This window comes from Sciurus vulgaris (genome assembly GCF_902686455.1).
Source record: "Sciurus vulgaris genome assembly, chromosome: 4".
NCBI lineage: Eukaryota > Metazoa > Chordata > Mammalia > Rodentia > Sciuridae > Sciurus > Sciurus vulgaris.
The window spans coordinates 92,162,561-92,179,794 of record NC_136464.1 but is presented as its reverse complement, the minus strand read 5'-3'; the positions used below and the strand labels follow the sequence as shown (position 1 = coordinate 92,179,794).

The 17,234-nt window shown below is 37.6% G+C and overlaps 1 protein-coding gene across 5 annotated transcripts in view; it reads left to right on the top strand.

The window, feature by feature from the left end:
- Positions 1 to 17,234, top strand: part of ALOX5 (arachidonate 5-lipoxygenase) — a 60,440-nt gene that overhangs the window by 15,474 nt on the left and 27,732 nt on the right. For all 5 annotated transcript variants that reach the window (XM_079137598.1, XM_079137599.1, XM_079137597.1 and 2 more), the window contains exons 3-4: positions 3,085 to 3,166; positions 16,671 to 16,793. In XM_079137598.1, the coding sequence (XP_078993724.1) occupies positions 3,085 to 3,166; positions 16,671 to 16,793 (205 nt within the window). The remainder of the gene's footprint in view (positions 1 to 3,084; positions 3,167 to 16,670; positions 16,794 to 17,234) is intronic.

Genomic DNA, 17,234 nt, shown 5'->3' with positions numbered 1-17,234 from the left:
ACAAGTATTACAAGGAACAGGAAGTAAAAGCTATCTCTTCAGGCCCAGACCTGGAAATTGGCATAGTGTAACTCTACCTTATTCTGTTGATCTGAGTAGTCACAAAGCCCACCCATACTCAAGGGGAAGAGCTGTCAACATCCAATGGAAGGAATGCCAACAAAGGGGTGGGTATTATTAATCCACCACATGGTACAACAGCCACACCTTTGAACAATCTGGGAAGAATGGGGCACAACCCACAACACTTCTGTCATTTACCACATCATAGCCTCTTAAATCTACCATTTCACCTCTGCAACCAAAAAAGTCAGAGGACTGTCTTGGTGATCCTGAGCATCTGTGTGAAGGGTCAGCTTCCTTCAGGCACTCACATCAGACCTTGGGAGCTGCTCCTGAACCCTGCTGCAGTCATCCAGGTGTGTCATATTGCCATTTCCCCAGATGTCCCAGCAGTCTCAGGACCTGGAGAAATAGCCATTATCTTTGTGACACTTGCCATGTTGCAGTTCCAAATGTTCTGATTTATTCATACCTTGAAGTTGAAGAAGTGCAACTCTTCACAGCTGAGGTGCCTAAGTCATAGGCTAGTTTTTTGAGGTAGATTAGCAAAGAGGAATGTTGAGTGCCCACAGCAGTGCTTCCTACAGCCAGTGGCAGCGGAGTCATTGTCACAATTCATATTCATCTCGCCTTCAGTGGTGGTGAACCTCCCATACTGGCTGTTTCTATATCCCCAGGGATAATTCTGGGGTGTCCCCATCATCTTCCTCTCTGGGTCCTGGTTTCAGGCTCCAGAGTGGATCTTCTTCAGCCTGAAGGTAAAATGAGCCAGAGAGCTCTTGGGGTGATCTCAGAACTGTTGGACATAGGTTTGCACTCAGGTAAAGATAGAAACTAAGAGATGGCGTTTTGGAAACTTTTTTCATTTTTTATTTTTTTTTTTTTTTTGGTACAGGGGATTGGACTCAGTGGCACTTTACCACTAAGCCACATCCCCAGCCCTTTTTGTTTTTTGTTTTGAGACAGGGTCTTGCTAAGTTACTCAGGGCCTTATTAAGTTGTTGAGGCTGGTTTTGAACTTAAGATTCTCATGCCTCAGCCTCCTGAACTCTGAGATCATAGGCAGGCACCACTGCACCTGGCTATGTTTTGAAAACTTTGATAGCAACCTGGCACAATAGTTTTATGATGGTTACATTACATATAATACTTTTAAAAAATGAGGCTAGAATATTTGAATGTCTTTGGTTCATTTCCTAAAAAAATTTTGCTGCTATATAAAAAATAAAAATTGTACATATTGATGGACTAGCATGTAATGTTTGATAATATATACATGTATAATGTATATCATTTAAACATTGTGTCATCATGTAAACATTGTATAATGTTTAAATCAGATTGAACATATTTATCTCCTCAAATATTCATCATTTTTTTGTGATGAAGACTTTCGAAATTGCTTCACCTAGCTTTTTGAAATGTGCAGTACATAATTGTCATCTATAGTCACCATACTGTGCACTAGTACTCCAGAGCGTCTTTCTACTATCTAACTGTACCCTAACACCCATTGACCAATGTTTCCTCAATCCTTCCCCACCTTTAGTTTGTTTTTCTTTTAAATTTCATTTTCTAGTAATTAGTTTTTAGTGTATTTTACAAAAATATCAATGTTTGGTAGAATGGAACGTTTTAAAACCTAATCCTTCCCCACAGAGTATATTATATTATATTGTATCATACTATGTTAATTATATTATAATATAGATCATAGTGTCATTTTCAAGAAATCTGAGTTCCTCATACCTAGGACTCTCTTGACTCTGTCCACTGCTTTTACCTTAAATAACAGTATAAAATACAATCATGATATGATCTCATCTGGGCTCTAATAGACCTGAGAAATGAACTCCCCTTAGTTACCTGCCAAACTCCTGAAATGAGATATAACAGCAGGACAGACCAAGAGACAAGCCACCTTTGATGCCTAGGCTTAGAGCCAGAAAGGAAAACCTCAGGCCCATTTTGGTAATTAACATGGTGAAATAACCATAATTCCCAGTTATTGGGCATTTACTAGGTGCCAATGCTGTAGAGTACTTGCTTGTGTTCTCACACTAAATCTCCACCAGCACCCTGGGAAGTGAGCATTATTATCTCCATTTTACATGTGAGGAAGCCAAGGTAACTTGTTCTGGGTCACATGGCTTTAAGTGACTGAACTAAGTCCAAGTCCAGATGTGTTTCCTTTAACACCCAAAGCCTAAGGGACAACATTGTTTTAGAAGGAAGCTTTCTTCTCAGTGTCCTGTGTTTAGGCCATGCAGGGAGTGAGACAGTGTCCACATCTGTATTTTGGGTCTGAAGTCATACATTTCTTCATGAAGCAACTAAATGGACTTAAAAACTGTGGGTTCTGCTGATCTCTAAGGCAATAATAAATGCCTACATTGCCTGCTGTTTTGGTTCAGCATAAGAATCACAGGGCTATTCTGTTTTAAAAATATTCACCAAAGACTATAAAATGTCTTCCCTGAAGTAAGCATGTAGCTCTGCACCAGGAGCCCCAGGATTCCTGCAGACACAATGTTCTGAAAGGTCCAGTGGAAGCTGAGAGTCCCCAGGTGGAAATACACAGCAAGCCAGAACTGTAGGGCACCTGCCACAGAGAGGCAGAGAATTATTGTTCCCACCCTATAAAGACTAATGAGAACCAAGCCTGACTCATGCATTCAAATCTGATTCTGTGATCATACACAGTTTTGCTGAGTGCTAGGGCAGGAAGATGAGGAAATGAACTTATCTTTTGTAAAGGGGATGACTAAGAGCCTGAGATTTGAGTCTTGTGTTGCAAATGCATTAATTAAGTGTATGATTTTGGGCAGAGCTTAAGGGCAAAGCTCTTCAACCTCCCCAAGGCTCCATTTCTTAACCATAAAATGAGGGTGTGTTCTGAGGCATAAATGAGATGTCACATATAAAACACGCAACGTGGGATGGAGTCTGAAGAAAACATTAACACTGGACATTGTTATCCTTCTTTCTTCTGTTCCTTTCATACTTATCCTTCTTTCTTAGCAAAGTTGGCCCGAGATGACCAAATTCACATTCTCAAGCAGCACAGACGTAAAGAATTGGAAACTCGGCAGAAACAGTACCGGTGAGTCATGACATTAGATCAAGTTGGCCACGCGTCGTGGTTTCTTCCCTCTGAGGTGCGTAGTATTATCTAGATAAACCCTGATCACAGCTTATGACCCCACACTGCAGGTAAGTCATGAAGGCACCTGCTCCCCGTGGTGGCTCCACAGTCACCAAAGTTCACATTACCTACCATTTGAGGCAGAAATGGTGAAGAGAAAGAGGCTTGCGAGTGGAGGGGGGGGAGGCGTGAGACCAGCCAAGTCGCCTGTAGGAAGGAGAGAGTAGCACAAACTCTAGTTTAAATGAAATTCTCCCACCTACTGTGGTAGGGGTTGCCTTTGACTTTTGTGTCTTCTAATAATACTTGATTTATATAAGTGGTACATGATCTACAACGAAACTGACAAACCTTAGCTCACTGACCAAGAAAAAAGAGAAAATTCAAATTATTAACATTAGAAATGAGAGGAAAAGTCAATAAAAATCACAAATATTAGAATTAATTAAAAGAGAAGGCTGCCAGGCCTGGTGGTGCATGCTTGTGATTCCAGCTACTTGGAAAACTGAGTCAGGAGGCAGACAAATTCACAGGCAGCCTCAGAAAATTAGCAAGAAGTTGTTTCAAACAAAACAAACAAACCAAAAAGAAATGATGAAGGTGCCATAGCTTAATGGTAGAGCACCCAGGAGTTCAATCCCTAGTTCTGCAGGAAAAAAGAAAAAGAACAGCATGAAAATCTGTATGCCAACAAATTAGTCAACTTAGTTAAAATGAACAAATGCTAGAAAAATACAAATTACCAAACTGACTTAGAAAGTAATAATGAGTAAATCTCTCATAAGCAAAAATATTAAATTAATACTTTTACAACTTCCTACAAATAAGAACACAGATTCAGATGGCTTCACTGGTTGAATTCTCACACGTTTAAGGAATTAATACCAAAATTGAATAAACTCATCAAAAAATAGAGAAGGTTATACTTAACTCTTGCATGACACAGGTATCATAATAAAATCAGATGAAGACCACATAAGATCAACAATACACTAAAATCCCATATGAATATGGGTATAGATATTTTCAACAAAATACTACCAAACCAAATTCATCTATGTGGAAAAGGAATTATACAATATGAACACATGGGCCTTTGTTTGCCCAAGTATACAAGTTTGGTTTAACACCCCAAAATCAATTATTCTAATAATACATTGTATCATCAAAGAAAAACAAAACAACAACAACAAAAACTCACTCCACAACTCCATTTTATAGATAAACAAAAAGCATTTAAAAAATTCAACACCCTTTCATGATAAAAATACTAAGTAGTAATTAAAAACAACTTCCTAAACATGATAAAGGACATCTGCATAAAACTTATACTTAACATCATTGTTATTGGGTAATACTGAATGTTTTCACCCTACAATCCAGGAACAAGGTAATAATGTCCGTGTTTGCCACTTCTATTCAACCTTGCACTAGAAGGTTGGTCTATCCAGGTCAATAAAATAAGAAATAAAGACACCTATTCTGGAGTACAATAAGCAAAATGATCACAATTCAGAGATGACACAATTGTGTATATACAAAACCCTAAGAAAATCACCAAAAAGAAAAAAAAAAAAGAAAAGAAAAAGAAAAACCACTAGGACTAATTAACACTGCAGAGTTAAAAACTATAAGATAAATATACAAAAATCAATTATTTTTATATATTCTAGCAACCAACAAAATGGAAATAAAAATAAAGATTTCCATTTATAATAACCTCAAAAGGAGAAACTATGTATGAATAAATTTAACAAAAGTAGTCCAAGACTTATACAATGAAACTCTAAAACAATGCTGAAAATAATTGAAGAAGACCATAATAAGTTGGACTATATATCATGTTCATCAGAGAACTTAATTTAGTTAAAATGGCACTATTACCCCAAATGATAAATAGATTTAGTGCAATTTCTACCAAAATGCCAGATACAATTCATATGGAAATGCAAAAGATCAAAATACCCTAACAATTAAACAGAAAAAAGAAAGTTGTAGGACTAATACTTGCCAATATCAAAATTACTAGACAGTTATGGTATTTAAGAAAATGTGATATTGGCCTGGTGTGGTGGCACATGCTTGTAATCCTAGCTGCTTGGAGACTGAGCCAGGAGCATTAAAGTTCCAGGCCTGTCTGAGCAACTTAGCAATACTCTCTCAAAATTTAAAAATATAAATAAAGGACTGGGGATGTAGTTCAATAGTAGAATGCCCCTGAATTCAATATTCATTACTGGGAAAGAAAAGAAAAAAGAAGAAGAAAAGAAACAGAAGAACAGAAAAAGAAAAAAAAGAAAAAAGAAAAGAAGAAATGTGATATAGACATAGAATAGATATATTGATCAATGGAATAGAATTGAAAGTTTAAGGAAATAGAATTTAAAGTTCCAAAATAATCCCTTACAGTTATCAATTGATTTTTTACAAAAGCAGCAAGACAATTCAATATAAATTGAACAACAAGTAGTGCTGGGAAAACTGGACAGCCAATATGTAAAAAAAACCAAAAAACTAAATAAAATAAAAAGAAAGATGTTGGATGCTTACCTAACACCACATACACATATATACATAAATCAATAAGTCACTCAAAATGCAACAGTTACTAACTGTAAGAACCCAAACTGTAAAACTCTTTGAAGAAACCCTTTGTGAATTTTAATTTGACGAAGTATTCTTAGAAATAACATCCAAAGCAGAAGCAATGAAAGAAAACTAGATAAATTGATAGTCACATTTTAAAACATTTATTTTTCAAAAGGCACTTAAGAAAGTAGAAAAGTCACAGGATGAGAAAGAATATTTGCAAATAAAAAAAAAGAATATTTGCAAATCATGTATCTGATAAGAGACTTAAACTAAGACAAGTGACTCAGTTAAAAGGTAGGTAAGTATCTGAATACATATTTCTTCAAGGAAAATATACAAATGGACTATGAGCACATGAAAAAGATGCTTGACAGGTTAGTCATCTGGGAAATGCAAATCAGCATCACATTGAGAAAAATACGAGGATGGGAAAAATCAAAAAGTCAGATCCTAAGGGTTGATAAGGTGTGGAAAAATCAGAACCCTCACATATTGCTTATGGGAATGTAAATGGCACAGCTGCCTTAGAAAATGATCTGATAGTTTCTCAAACTGTTTAACAAGAGTCACCATATGATCCAGCAATTCCACTGCCAGGCATGTACTCAGTGCTTCTCACCATCGTGTATATCCACAAGAATGGGGTCCTAATAAGATATATTATTCCATGCTTATATAATTATATGAAAATGGATTCTACAGTCATGTATAACTAAAAAGAACCAATAAAAAATAAAAATGAATCTAGGGGAAAAAAATGAAAGCTTATGTCCATACAAAAACTTGTATATGCATGCTTATTACAGTATTATCCATAATAGCCAAAAGGTGTGCACAACCCAAAAGCCCATTCACTGGCATCTATATCATATAATCATAAAGAAGAATAAAGTATCAACAGATGATACCACATGGTTTACATTACAACATAATATAAACCTTGAAAACATTTTGCTAAGTGGAAGAAACTAGTCACAAAATGTCATCTGTTATATTATTCTCTTTATATGCAATATCCAGAACAAGGAAATCTTTAAAGACAGAAAGGAGACCAGTGATTGTTGTGCAGTTAGCTTTCCATCACTGTGACTAACTACCTGAGATAATCAACCTAAGAAAGATTTGCTTTGACTCACTGTTTTGGAAATTTCAGTCCATAGTCAGGAGACCCCACTGTTTCTGGTTCTGTGGCGAAATAGCACATCGTGGAACAGAGGGATTGGTGGAGCAAAGGTTCTCACCTTAGAGCAGCTGGGAAGCAAAAACGGGCCAGGGTCCCAATATGCCCTTCAAAGGCACACACTGGATGACCAGACTTCCACTAGGTCCCGCTTCTTAAAAATTCTACTAACTCCCAAGAGTGCAACAGGCTGGGGACCAAGACTTTAACCCATGGATCTTTGGGGACCACTTACCTGAAATATAGCAGTGGCCTAGGCAGGGGATCTGGGTGGTGATAAGAGAGATCGCTAAAATAGACATGGTTCTCTTCTAGGATGATGAAAATGTTCTAAAATTGACTCTTGTGATGGTTGCACATGTCTGTAAATATTCTGAAAAGTGAATTATGCACTTGAATTTTATGGTATTGAAATTAGGTTTCAATAAAGCTGGAAAAATTTAAAAATTAACTCAAAATGGATCATAGACCTAAATGAAAAAGCTAAAACTATAAAATTCTTAGAAAGCATAGGAGTAAGTCTTTTTTACTCTTGGGTTCAGCAAAACCTCTTAGATATGACAACAAGAGCACAGATGGAAAAAAAATAATAATAATCCAGTTGGACTTTGTCAAAATTTAAAACTTCTGTTCCAAAGAAACATCAAGAAAGTGAAAAGACCACTCACAGAATGGAAAAATATCTGCCAATCACATATTTAACAAAAGGACTTGAATTCAGAATATATCAAGAACTCTGACAACTCAATTTTTTAAAACATACAAATAATTCGATTTAAAAATTAGCAAAGAATTTAAGTAGACACTTCTCCGCATGAAATTTGTGAATTTCGTGAAATTTGTGAATCACATGAAAAAGATGCTCAACATTCTTAGTCATTAGGAAAATGCAAATTGGACCTACAAGATAACAAGTCACGCCCTCTAGGATGGCTAACATCAAAAAGAAAAATCAACAAGTGCAGACAAAGATGTGGGGGAACTGGAGACCTGAGACACCACTGGGAGAATGTAGAGCAATGCAGTCACTTTGGGAAAGAGTTCATCAGTATCTTAAGCGTGATTTACTTAAAAAGCAGCCTGGCTGGTTCCTGTTTCAACAAATACTTGCAATCTTCAAGTTCCATCTCTCCTCCCTCTCTCTCTCTCAACTTTTCTGATTTGTAAAAGCATCTCTCATCTCCTAGGATCCTTCTCCTTCATCCTTTGCTTGGGAACCCATTCCACTGAGAATGTGATTGTCTGAGCCTCAAAACCTTTAGCTTCACCCCCTTTATGTTAGAAACATTTCCCCAAAACAGAATAAAGAAATGAGAAACAGAGCCATACATCCATGGACACTTGGTATGTTAAAGAGGGCACTTTTGATCAACATTGCTGGGGTGCTGGATGTCTATCTGGAAGAAGGAGAGTGGCCAATGTGGAGGAAAGAGAGAGGAGAAAAAGCAGATAAAGATCTCGGTTTGTACCTCTTGTCATTCAGAAAATTCAGCTTGGGGATTGGTTAGACTTAAAGGTTAAAGGCAAAACTATAAGCCTTTTAGACTATAGGAGATTCTTCTTCATAATCTCCAGGTTAAAAAAAAATTCAAACAAGGTTCAAAAGCATATTAACGGTAAAGGAAAGGATTGGTAAGTTTCCCTATGTCAAAATGAAGAACTTCTCTTTATTCAAAGACACCATGCCAGGCATAGTGGTATAGAACTATAGTCCCAGCTATTAGCGAGGCTGAAGTGGGAGAATCCCTTGAGTTCAAAACCAGCCAGAGCAACATAGTGAGACCTTCTCTTAAACAACCAACCAAACAAAAAACACAAAACAGGAAAGAGTGAAAGTTAAGACTGGTCATGGAGTGATTGACAAGGGCCATTATTCCTAGTACTTCTAGTATATAAAGCATTCCTATAAATCAATAAAAGTGAGACTCTTGATCTAGTGAAAAATGTTCAAGCAGTTAGAGCATCATTGCATAAAATATTAAAAGCAAATATGAAAAAATGTGCTTTGCTTTAGTGCTGATCACAGGAATCAGAGGTGGGAGCACAATGAACCCAGGTGTGTAAAACAACAACAATTTGACAATTCCCAAGTATTAAACAGGTGTGAAGAAGTGGGAACACTCACATACTGCTGGCAGTATACAACCTTTGGGGAACGAGGTTTTGTACAAACTATGACCTAGACATTCTGTTCCTAGATTCAAATGCATGTGCATGTGTACCTGTATGTTAACATCACCATTACTCACGGTAGCCAACAAATGGAAACAAGTCAATGTCCATCAACAGTAGATCAAATAAATAAAATGTCATAATTTTAGAAAACAATGTGGATGAACCTCACAAATACAATGTTTTTAAGGGAAGAAGTCAGAGACAACAAATTTGACCATTCCATAAAGTTTGAATTATATCGTTTAAGTTAATGTATAGTAGTGGAAAGAACAAAGGAGTAACAAAGAATTAACTATCATAACAGTAAGGATGTGTTGGCACTTATCTGTAGTCCCAGCTACTTGGGAAGCCAAAGTGGGAAGATCTTTTGAGTTCAAGGTCAGCCTTGTCTCAAAAACAGACATATAAAAAAGTAAACATAATAGTTACAAAGACTAGGGGTTGAAGTTGATGAGTGTTCTCATTGATGATCTTGGGAGGTAATCAGGTAATTTGTGGATTTTTCTGTATGTGTGTGCATACACATACACATGCATACATGCATTTATATATTCTATTTCACAAAAAAAATTAAAAATAAAACTGAATATGCCTGTAGTGTCAGGTGTGACACTGTGATCTGATTTTTTTTGAGGGGATTGAACTCAGGGGTATTCAACCTCTGAGCCACATTCCCAGCACTATTTTGTATTTTATTTGGAGATAGAGTCTCACTGAGTTGCTTAGCACCTTGCCATTGCTGAGGCTGGCTTTGAACTCACTATTCTCCTATCTCAGCCTCCTGAGCCCCTGGGATTACAGGCATGTGCCACCGGGGCCAGCTTGTGTTTTGAGACATTTGTAGTTGGTACAATGCACAGGGTCTTGTCTGACAGTGCTGCTCCCATCAGTTTTTTTTTTTTTTTTTCCAGTTTTATGTTTCTTCCTTGGTCTCCCTCCCAACCTCAAATACCTGCACAAAGTCCTTACAGCCAATTCTCTGAGCACTTCTAGCTTGTGAAACTGGGTTAAGACAAAATGTCCATCAGATTAATTTTAATTTGTTCTCAGCCTTAGTACTTGAATCTTAGTGGCAACCTGATTAGATTAGCTGTCCCCTTATCTACCAGAATTCTCTGAAAACTGTTTAACCTCATCACAATCTAGGACTTGTGGTGAGGACTAGAGGATTTGTTTTGGTGAAATATTTTTTGATTTTCTTTGGGGGGGTGAGATATTTTGCCCCTAACTTAGGCCTAATTGTCATTTTTTTCTTCCCCCTTCTACTCATCTGGCCTTTTCAGACTCTCTCCTCTGCTTCCGATCAGGAAACACTGAACTGTGTGGGACCTGCATAGTGCTGGAGTTCCTCTTTCACATGAATTCTCAGGTTTCCAGATTAGAGTATGGAAGTAAAACAACTAAGAATAGTCCCCAATAAGTCAGAAAGTCACATATGCAGCTGACCAGCCTCCCTGGCTCAACAATGCAGGGAGAGAGAGCAGCTGAGCCAAGTGGTAACTCTGCAGCCCAAGACTGTGAGTGTGGCACCCTAGAACAGGCATAGCTGTAGAGTTTGTATGTTCTGTCATCTACATCATTTGACCTAATCTATCTGTTGCCTCACATTTTCACTCACCTTTATGTTTTGAAGAGCATGCAGCTGATACATATAGATGCCATTCCTTAATTTTAACTTTGGTGTAGTGAAGCATTGTTTTTGTTTTTTGTTTTTGTTTTTTTGTTTTTTGTTTTTGTTTTTTGTTTTGTTTTGTTTTTTTGTTTTTTGTTTTTTTTTGTTTGTTTGTTTGTTTTGTTTTGTTTTGTTTTGTTTTGTTTTGTTTTTGCATTGCCAGTGCTCGGCAGTGCACCCAGGCTCTCTAAGGCTAGGCAAGGGCTCTCTTACTGAGCTGCATCCCCAGCCTCGGCATCATTCTATGAATAATCCTCTATGCTCACCTGCTCTTCAGTTGATGGGAATGTGGACTGTCTTTAACTTTCCTGCTGTTTCTTTCAGATGTTTATGTGTTCTCAGGGAAGAGTTACTTTAGGGAATTTTCCCAGAAGTAAACATTCAGGGTCACAAACCACATACATTTAAGTGTTCTAGATATTGAAGGTTGATTTCCCCAAACGGATCTGCCAAATCACACCCTTAGAAGATGTTCCTGATAATTACTGTTTCCCTACATCATCAGCAGGCTTCCCATCTTGAGACTTTTTCGTTCTTGTTCATCTACTGCAGGTGAAATACTATCTCATTGTTTTCCTCTTTGTAAATTGCCATGGATTTCTTGCTTCATGTGGATGTATCATAAACTCAATCAACCATTCCCTTAATAATGGACATTCAGCTGGTTTCCCTTTTGTATGTGTGTTCGTTTTGGACATTGCAAACAGTGCTGCAAAGAGGAAACCTGTACAAACATTTTTATGGACTGGAGTAGATCCATTTCCAAAACTTCCATTGCTGGGTCAAGTCAGCACTTTTTATTTCAAGAGCTACTGACAAAAATTCTTTACAAAATATTATAATGTTTTCAGTCCCACCTATTGCATATGAAAAAAGATACTTTTACTCATAGCTTTGCCAATAACTGATGACATCCATCTTTTCAATATTTGACAGTCAAAAAATCCCTAAGTGAGACCTTAGTGCTGTTTTAATCTGCATTCCCCTGACCACTGAACAGTTAAGTATCTATGCATTGCCTGTTATTTAAATTGCCTGTTTGTATGCTTTATTTCTCTGTGGATTCTTTTCTTATTATCTATGATATCTCTTACATATGTAAGTATGGTTTCTCTTTGCTTTTTGCTTTGTCACAAAATATTTCAGTTTTTAAAATTTTCTTAACTGTATGTATTGTTTTTCCTTTTTAACCTCTAGGCTTCTTTCTTTGCTTAATAAAATCTTCCACACTCCAGTATTAAACAAATACTTCTGTGTATTTGCCTGATACTCTTATAATTTTGTTTTTAGTTAGACTCTTAATTCATCTACCCTGTGTCTTTATACATGATGTAAAGTAAGAGTCAAACTTTTCCAGCCTCATTTGTTATATAATACATTTTTTTGCTGCTCACTGGGGATGATACCCAAAGCACACAGCAGCACAGGATGGCAGTTGTGTGCAAGGACCAAGAGCAGAGTGAGGGGCTCAGATCCCACTTATTCTGTGTCCTGTGGGCCTGAATTCCCTCATCTTTAAATGGAAAAAATAATTACCTATATTGGTTCATTTTATGTTTCTATGATAAGATATCCGAGGCTGGGAATTATTTGACTCATAATTCTGATAGCCGGTGGGCCTAAACAACATGGTACCAACATCCTGGTGAGGAACCGCTGACTGAATCACAACATGGCAGAGAAGTAGAAAGGATAACAACTGTGAAGAGAAGGCGCCAAAGTGTGGGTGGTCTGACTTTATAACAAACCAGCTCTCTTAAGAACTAATCCAGTCGCAGGAGACCTGACCCACTCCCTGGAGAGAGCATTAATCCACTAACAAGAGCAGAGTCCCCTCTGACCCAAGGACTTTCCACTGGGCCCCATCTCTTAAAGGTCCCAGCACACTGGGTCAAGCTTCCAACACATGAACCTTTGGGGAATGAACCACACCACAGCACAACCTTGTAAGTATTTTGTTCACTTCTAATTTTAATCATACATAATAATGGAATTCATGGTGACATAGTCATACATGCACAAAGCATAATTTGTTTTATTTCATCCTCCTATGCCCTCCTTCCCTTCCCACTCTTCCCTTCCCTGACCGCCTTTCTCTAGTCTAATGGTCTCTCTTCTATTTTCATGAGGTCCCTCTTCTTTTCTTTTCTCTCTCTTGCTTTTATATATGAGAGAAAACTTAAGACCCTTCACTTTTGGCATCTGATTCTGATTAATTTCACTTAGCACAGCATCCTCTAGTTCCATCCATGTTCTCGAAAATGACATAACTTTGTTCCTCTTTTTTCACTGAATAAAACCACATTATATATATATATATATATATCACATTTCTTTATCCTTTTATCCATTGATAGACACTTAGGTTAGTTTCATAATTCAGCTATTGTGAATTATGCTGCTATAAACACTTCATAAGTTTTTGAGATAACTAAATAGGTTTAATGATTTTTACCTTGTATTGGCACCTTACTAAACTCTTTTATTGGTTCTGATCACTTGTTTACTTTTTAGTTAAGTCTGTGTTGTTACTTAGTTATTTTGTCACAGTATTAGAACAATAATTTTGTCTCTTTTTTTCCTGATTTACACCACTGTTATTCTTCATATCATATGGATGGAATCTCCAGAAGAAGTTAATAGTGCTAATGATGAACATCCCTCTCAAAATTTGTGTTTATTTGTTTAACATTATATTTACTGTTGCTTTATAATGAGCACTCTTTAGTATAGTATTTCATGTTTCGTTCAAATTTAATTTTTGAATGTTTTTTGAGTTTTTTAAAATTCATTTTTATTGTAAACAAATGGGATACATCTTGTTTCTCAGTTTGTACATAAAGTAGAGGCATACCATTTTTGTAATCATACATTTACCTAGGGTAATAGTTTTTGATTCTTTGTTATTTTTTTTTCTTCCCCCCACCCCTCCCACCCCTCCTATCCCTCTATACAGTCCCTCCTTCCTCCATTCTTGCCCCCCTACCACCCCCCATTATGTGTCATCATCCACTTATCAGCGATCAAATTTAATTTTTATGTAGTTGAATTTGTTCAGTTAATTTCCTCAGAAGGGTTCATGGGTAGTATATCTGAGTCTGTGCCTCATTTATCCCCATCTAACACTTGACTTGTAAAAAGATGATGTAAAAACAATGCCTGTAAACCTTTTACATAGCCTTCCTAACTTCGCTGTAATAAATGAGAAATATATTAACAGTATAATTTTTCCTTTCTACCTGGGACTGAGAAAATTGAAATTATTTTTCAGTTTAAGGACATTTTCTTCTATATCTTTGATTTTGTTTAAACTTCTCCATGTGTTCCTCTCTCATTTGGGACTTCTTACTGTTTGGATTTTAAATCTTCTGTGTCTGGGTTTCATGACTCTCATAGTTTTATTCTTGACTTCCATTTCTTTGTAGTTCTGCTCCGTCTTTGTGTTACATTTCCTTCTATTTTTGTATGTAACACTTCCTGCCTGTATAAAATGTGCTAAAAAATTATAGAATGAATTGATTTTGTCTTCTAGGAGACCAGTCATACTCAAAATGATTATTCTCTTTATTAAATTCCTAACTTAGAAACCGTATTTTGTGGCTGGGGAAAGTCATTTTACATTGAATTGCACTATTTGCATCTCCTTAAGATATTCTCTCTGTCTCTGTCTTTTTTGTCTGTCTGTCTCTCTCTCTCTCTCCACACATACACACACACACACACGCATGCACCTACAAATTAAATGTCTTTCCTGCTTCGTCCTTACTTCTGCCTAGTTGTTCAACTTGATCTTCCTCAGTGGCGTGCTATTGTTTTCTTTGCTTATGTCTGTGGGCATGAGATCTTTGGTTCCTGTGGGTCAGTCTGTCAGGGTATCTCAGGCTTTAGCCGAAGGAACACTGGGGTTTGGTTTCAGGGGCCAGTAGCAAACTTACTGGCAAACTGTTCCATCTCTGCACGCTAGGACCCATCTTCTCTTAACCTTTCACTATGGGGCATTTCTGCCCACTGGTGCTGCAATCAAAGGAGATTGAGGAAGGACAGGCAGAGAGAAGGTTTTGTCTGTTAGGAAAAGTTCTTGACTTTCTCTTCTAAATAAACTCCCAACTTAAAATGTGAAAGCCAACTGCTGTCTTGTGTGTTATTTTGGGGCTCACTGAAAAATCTAGGTCCAATAAGCTCTTACTGTTCACTAGGCTCATAAACTGCCAGTGGCAAGGAGGAAATCATTAGTAATTTAAGCTGGTGTGACTGATAATTAAGAGGTAACTACCATAGTTACTGCCAGAGGGGCTCCCAAACGACTGGCTCAATTTTAGACCTATATTGGAGATGCCTTGAATCATTTTCCACCACAAAAGAAAATTATTTGCATACTTGTCCACATTTTTCTCTTATTAGCATCAGCATTCATGCAAATAATGAAAAAAATAAAATTAAGAAAGTAGAATGTTATAAAATCTAAGAAAGTAGAATGATATAAGTAAGTCAACAGTTAGAAATGCAAGGTGCCATGTAACAGAAAACACTTTCCACAATGCTACTGTTGTTGGAGGCACTCTATCTGGTTCCTGGTCACCTCTTATGATCCTAGAGGGATCCCATTGGGCTGCAGAACACCTTGAAAAACATGAGGAGTTCCATAACAGTAAAAGCACAAGATCTTATTAAAAGTACTTTAGACTTTTTAAGGCTCTCAAGTTTTCCCCTCAGGAAATTAAAAAGGAAGGAGAGTCAGAAATTCAAGTGGAAAATCTGAAATCTCAGAATGTAAGTTTTGGTTGGTTATGGTGGTACATGCCTATAATCCCACAATTTGAGAAACTGAAGTAGGAGGATTGCAAATTCTAGACCAGCGTCAGAAATGTAGTGAGGCCCTAAGCAACTTTGGAAAACCCTGTCTCAAAATTTAAATAAAAAAAAAAAAAAAAAGCCTGTGATGCTTAGTGGTTAAGTGTCCCTTAGTTCAACCCCCAGTTTCCAAAAAAAAAAAAAAAAGTAAATTTTGGTTTTTAAATAAACACTGGATTATCTTTCTTACCCCCCAAAATGAACACCAATTTTGCTTTGTTTTGTCTTGTTTTTGTAGTTGAGGTTCGGCAAATAAATAAGCAGAAGAAAAGTAAAGTAGAAAAATAAAACATAAGTGTCCAATGCTTTCAGTTTCAAGGGTACCACAATCTCAAAATTCTTAATGGATTTAGTGCATGGCTCATTTTGGGAGGGAGCAATTTTAATTGTAATAATCTCTAAACCTGCTGTTGGCTGGTAGGTTAGAAAAGGCAACCCCTCTATACTCTGTGCCTGGGGATCTTCATTCATTTCTCCATGACATGTGGCCCTATTGTGAAGGCATCAGAACTGTCCCCTGTCTCCTTTCCCTTGACCACCACATGCAGAACATGCACACAGTCCAAGGGTGTACACTGATCAAGCTGAATGAACACTGGACACCCAAGTTGGTTGTGGCTTGGCAGCCTTAACAACTTCTGCCTCCTGTAACCAGCAAGACGAGCCTGTGCTATGGGATACATTGTTGTTTAAAGTTGCCTCTAATAAGTGAGGTCTCCTGAGGATTCCTTCACTGCTTCTGATGTACTAGTACACACCTATTCCGTTCACTATTCCTTGGCTGTAAGCCAGGCTCAGATCTCCCCGTTATGGTCAGAGCACAGCAAAGTTGGCTGCCACAGGAAAGGGGTCCCAGTACCTCGCTGGATGCAGGGTCCATCTGCGATGTGTCAAGCACTAGATATACATATCAGACAACACAGGCAGCCTTTGGCTGAGGGGAGCAAACCAAAGGTTAGCATTTAACTCAGTTTTCTCCTTTCTCATGCTAGATGGATGGAGTGGAACCCTGGCTTTCCCTTGAGTATCGATGCCAAGTGTCATAAGGATTTGCCCCGTGATATCCAATTTGATAGTGAGAAAGGAGTGGACTTTGTTCTGAACTACTCCAAAGCGTGAGTGTCTGAGAACTTAAGGATGCTGGGTGGCCCTTTTGGTGACCAGGGCTGGGTGTGGGACCCTTTCTCCTTTCCTCACTGGGACTTTGGGTTGGGTGAGTAGCAACCAATGCATTTGATTATATCCTGGCCATAGAGTGAATTCTCAATGTACTACCACAGGATAACCTCTAGCACAGTCATAACCTGAGGATTCTAGACACCAAGCACTGCTGTGTTTTCAGCCACAGGTGGGCGTTATTGCTTGGAATATGCAGTTGCCACCCACATCTTATCTCCTCTATGACCAAATCAAGTAGACAGTGTCTAGGTACTGGATGGAGGGATGGAAGAAAGGAAGGGAGACAGGAAGGTGAAGTGAAGGCCAGGAAGTGCCTTTCTTATATCTACTCAGTGTTCCTTAAGGTCATTGTCATCTCTGTATCTCAGGATCCTGGC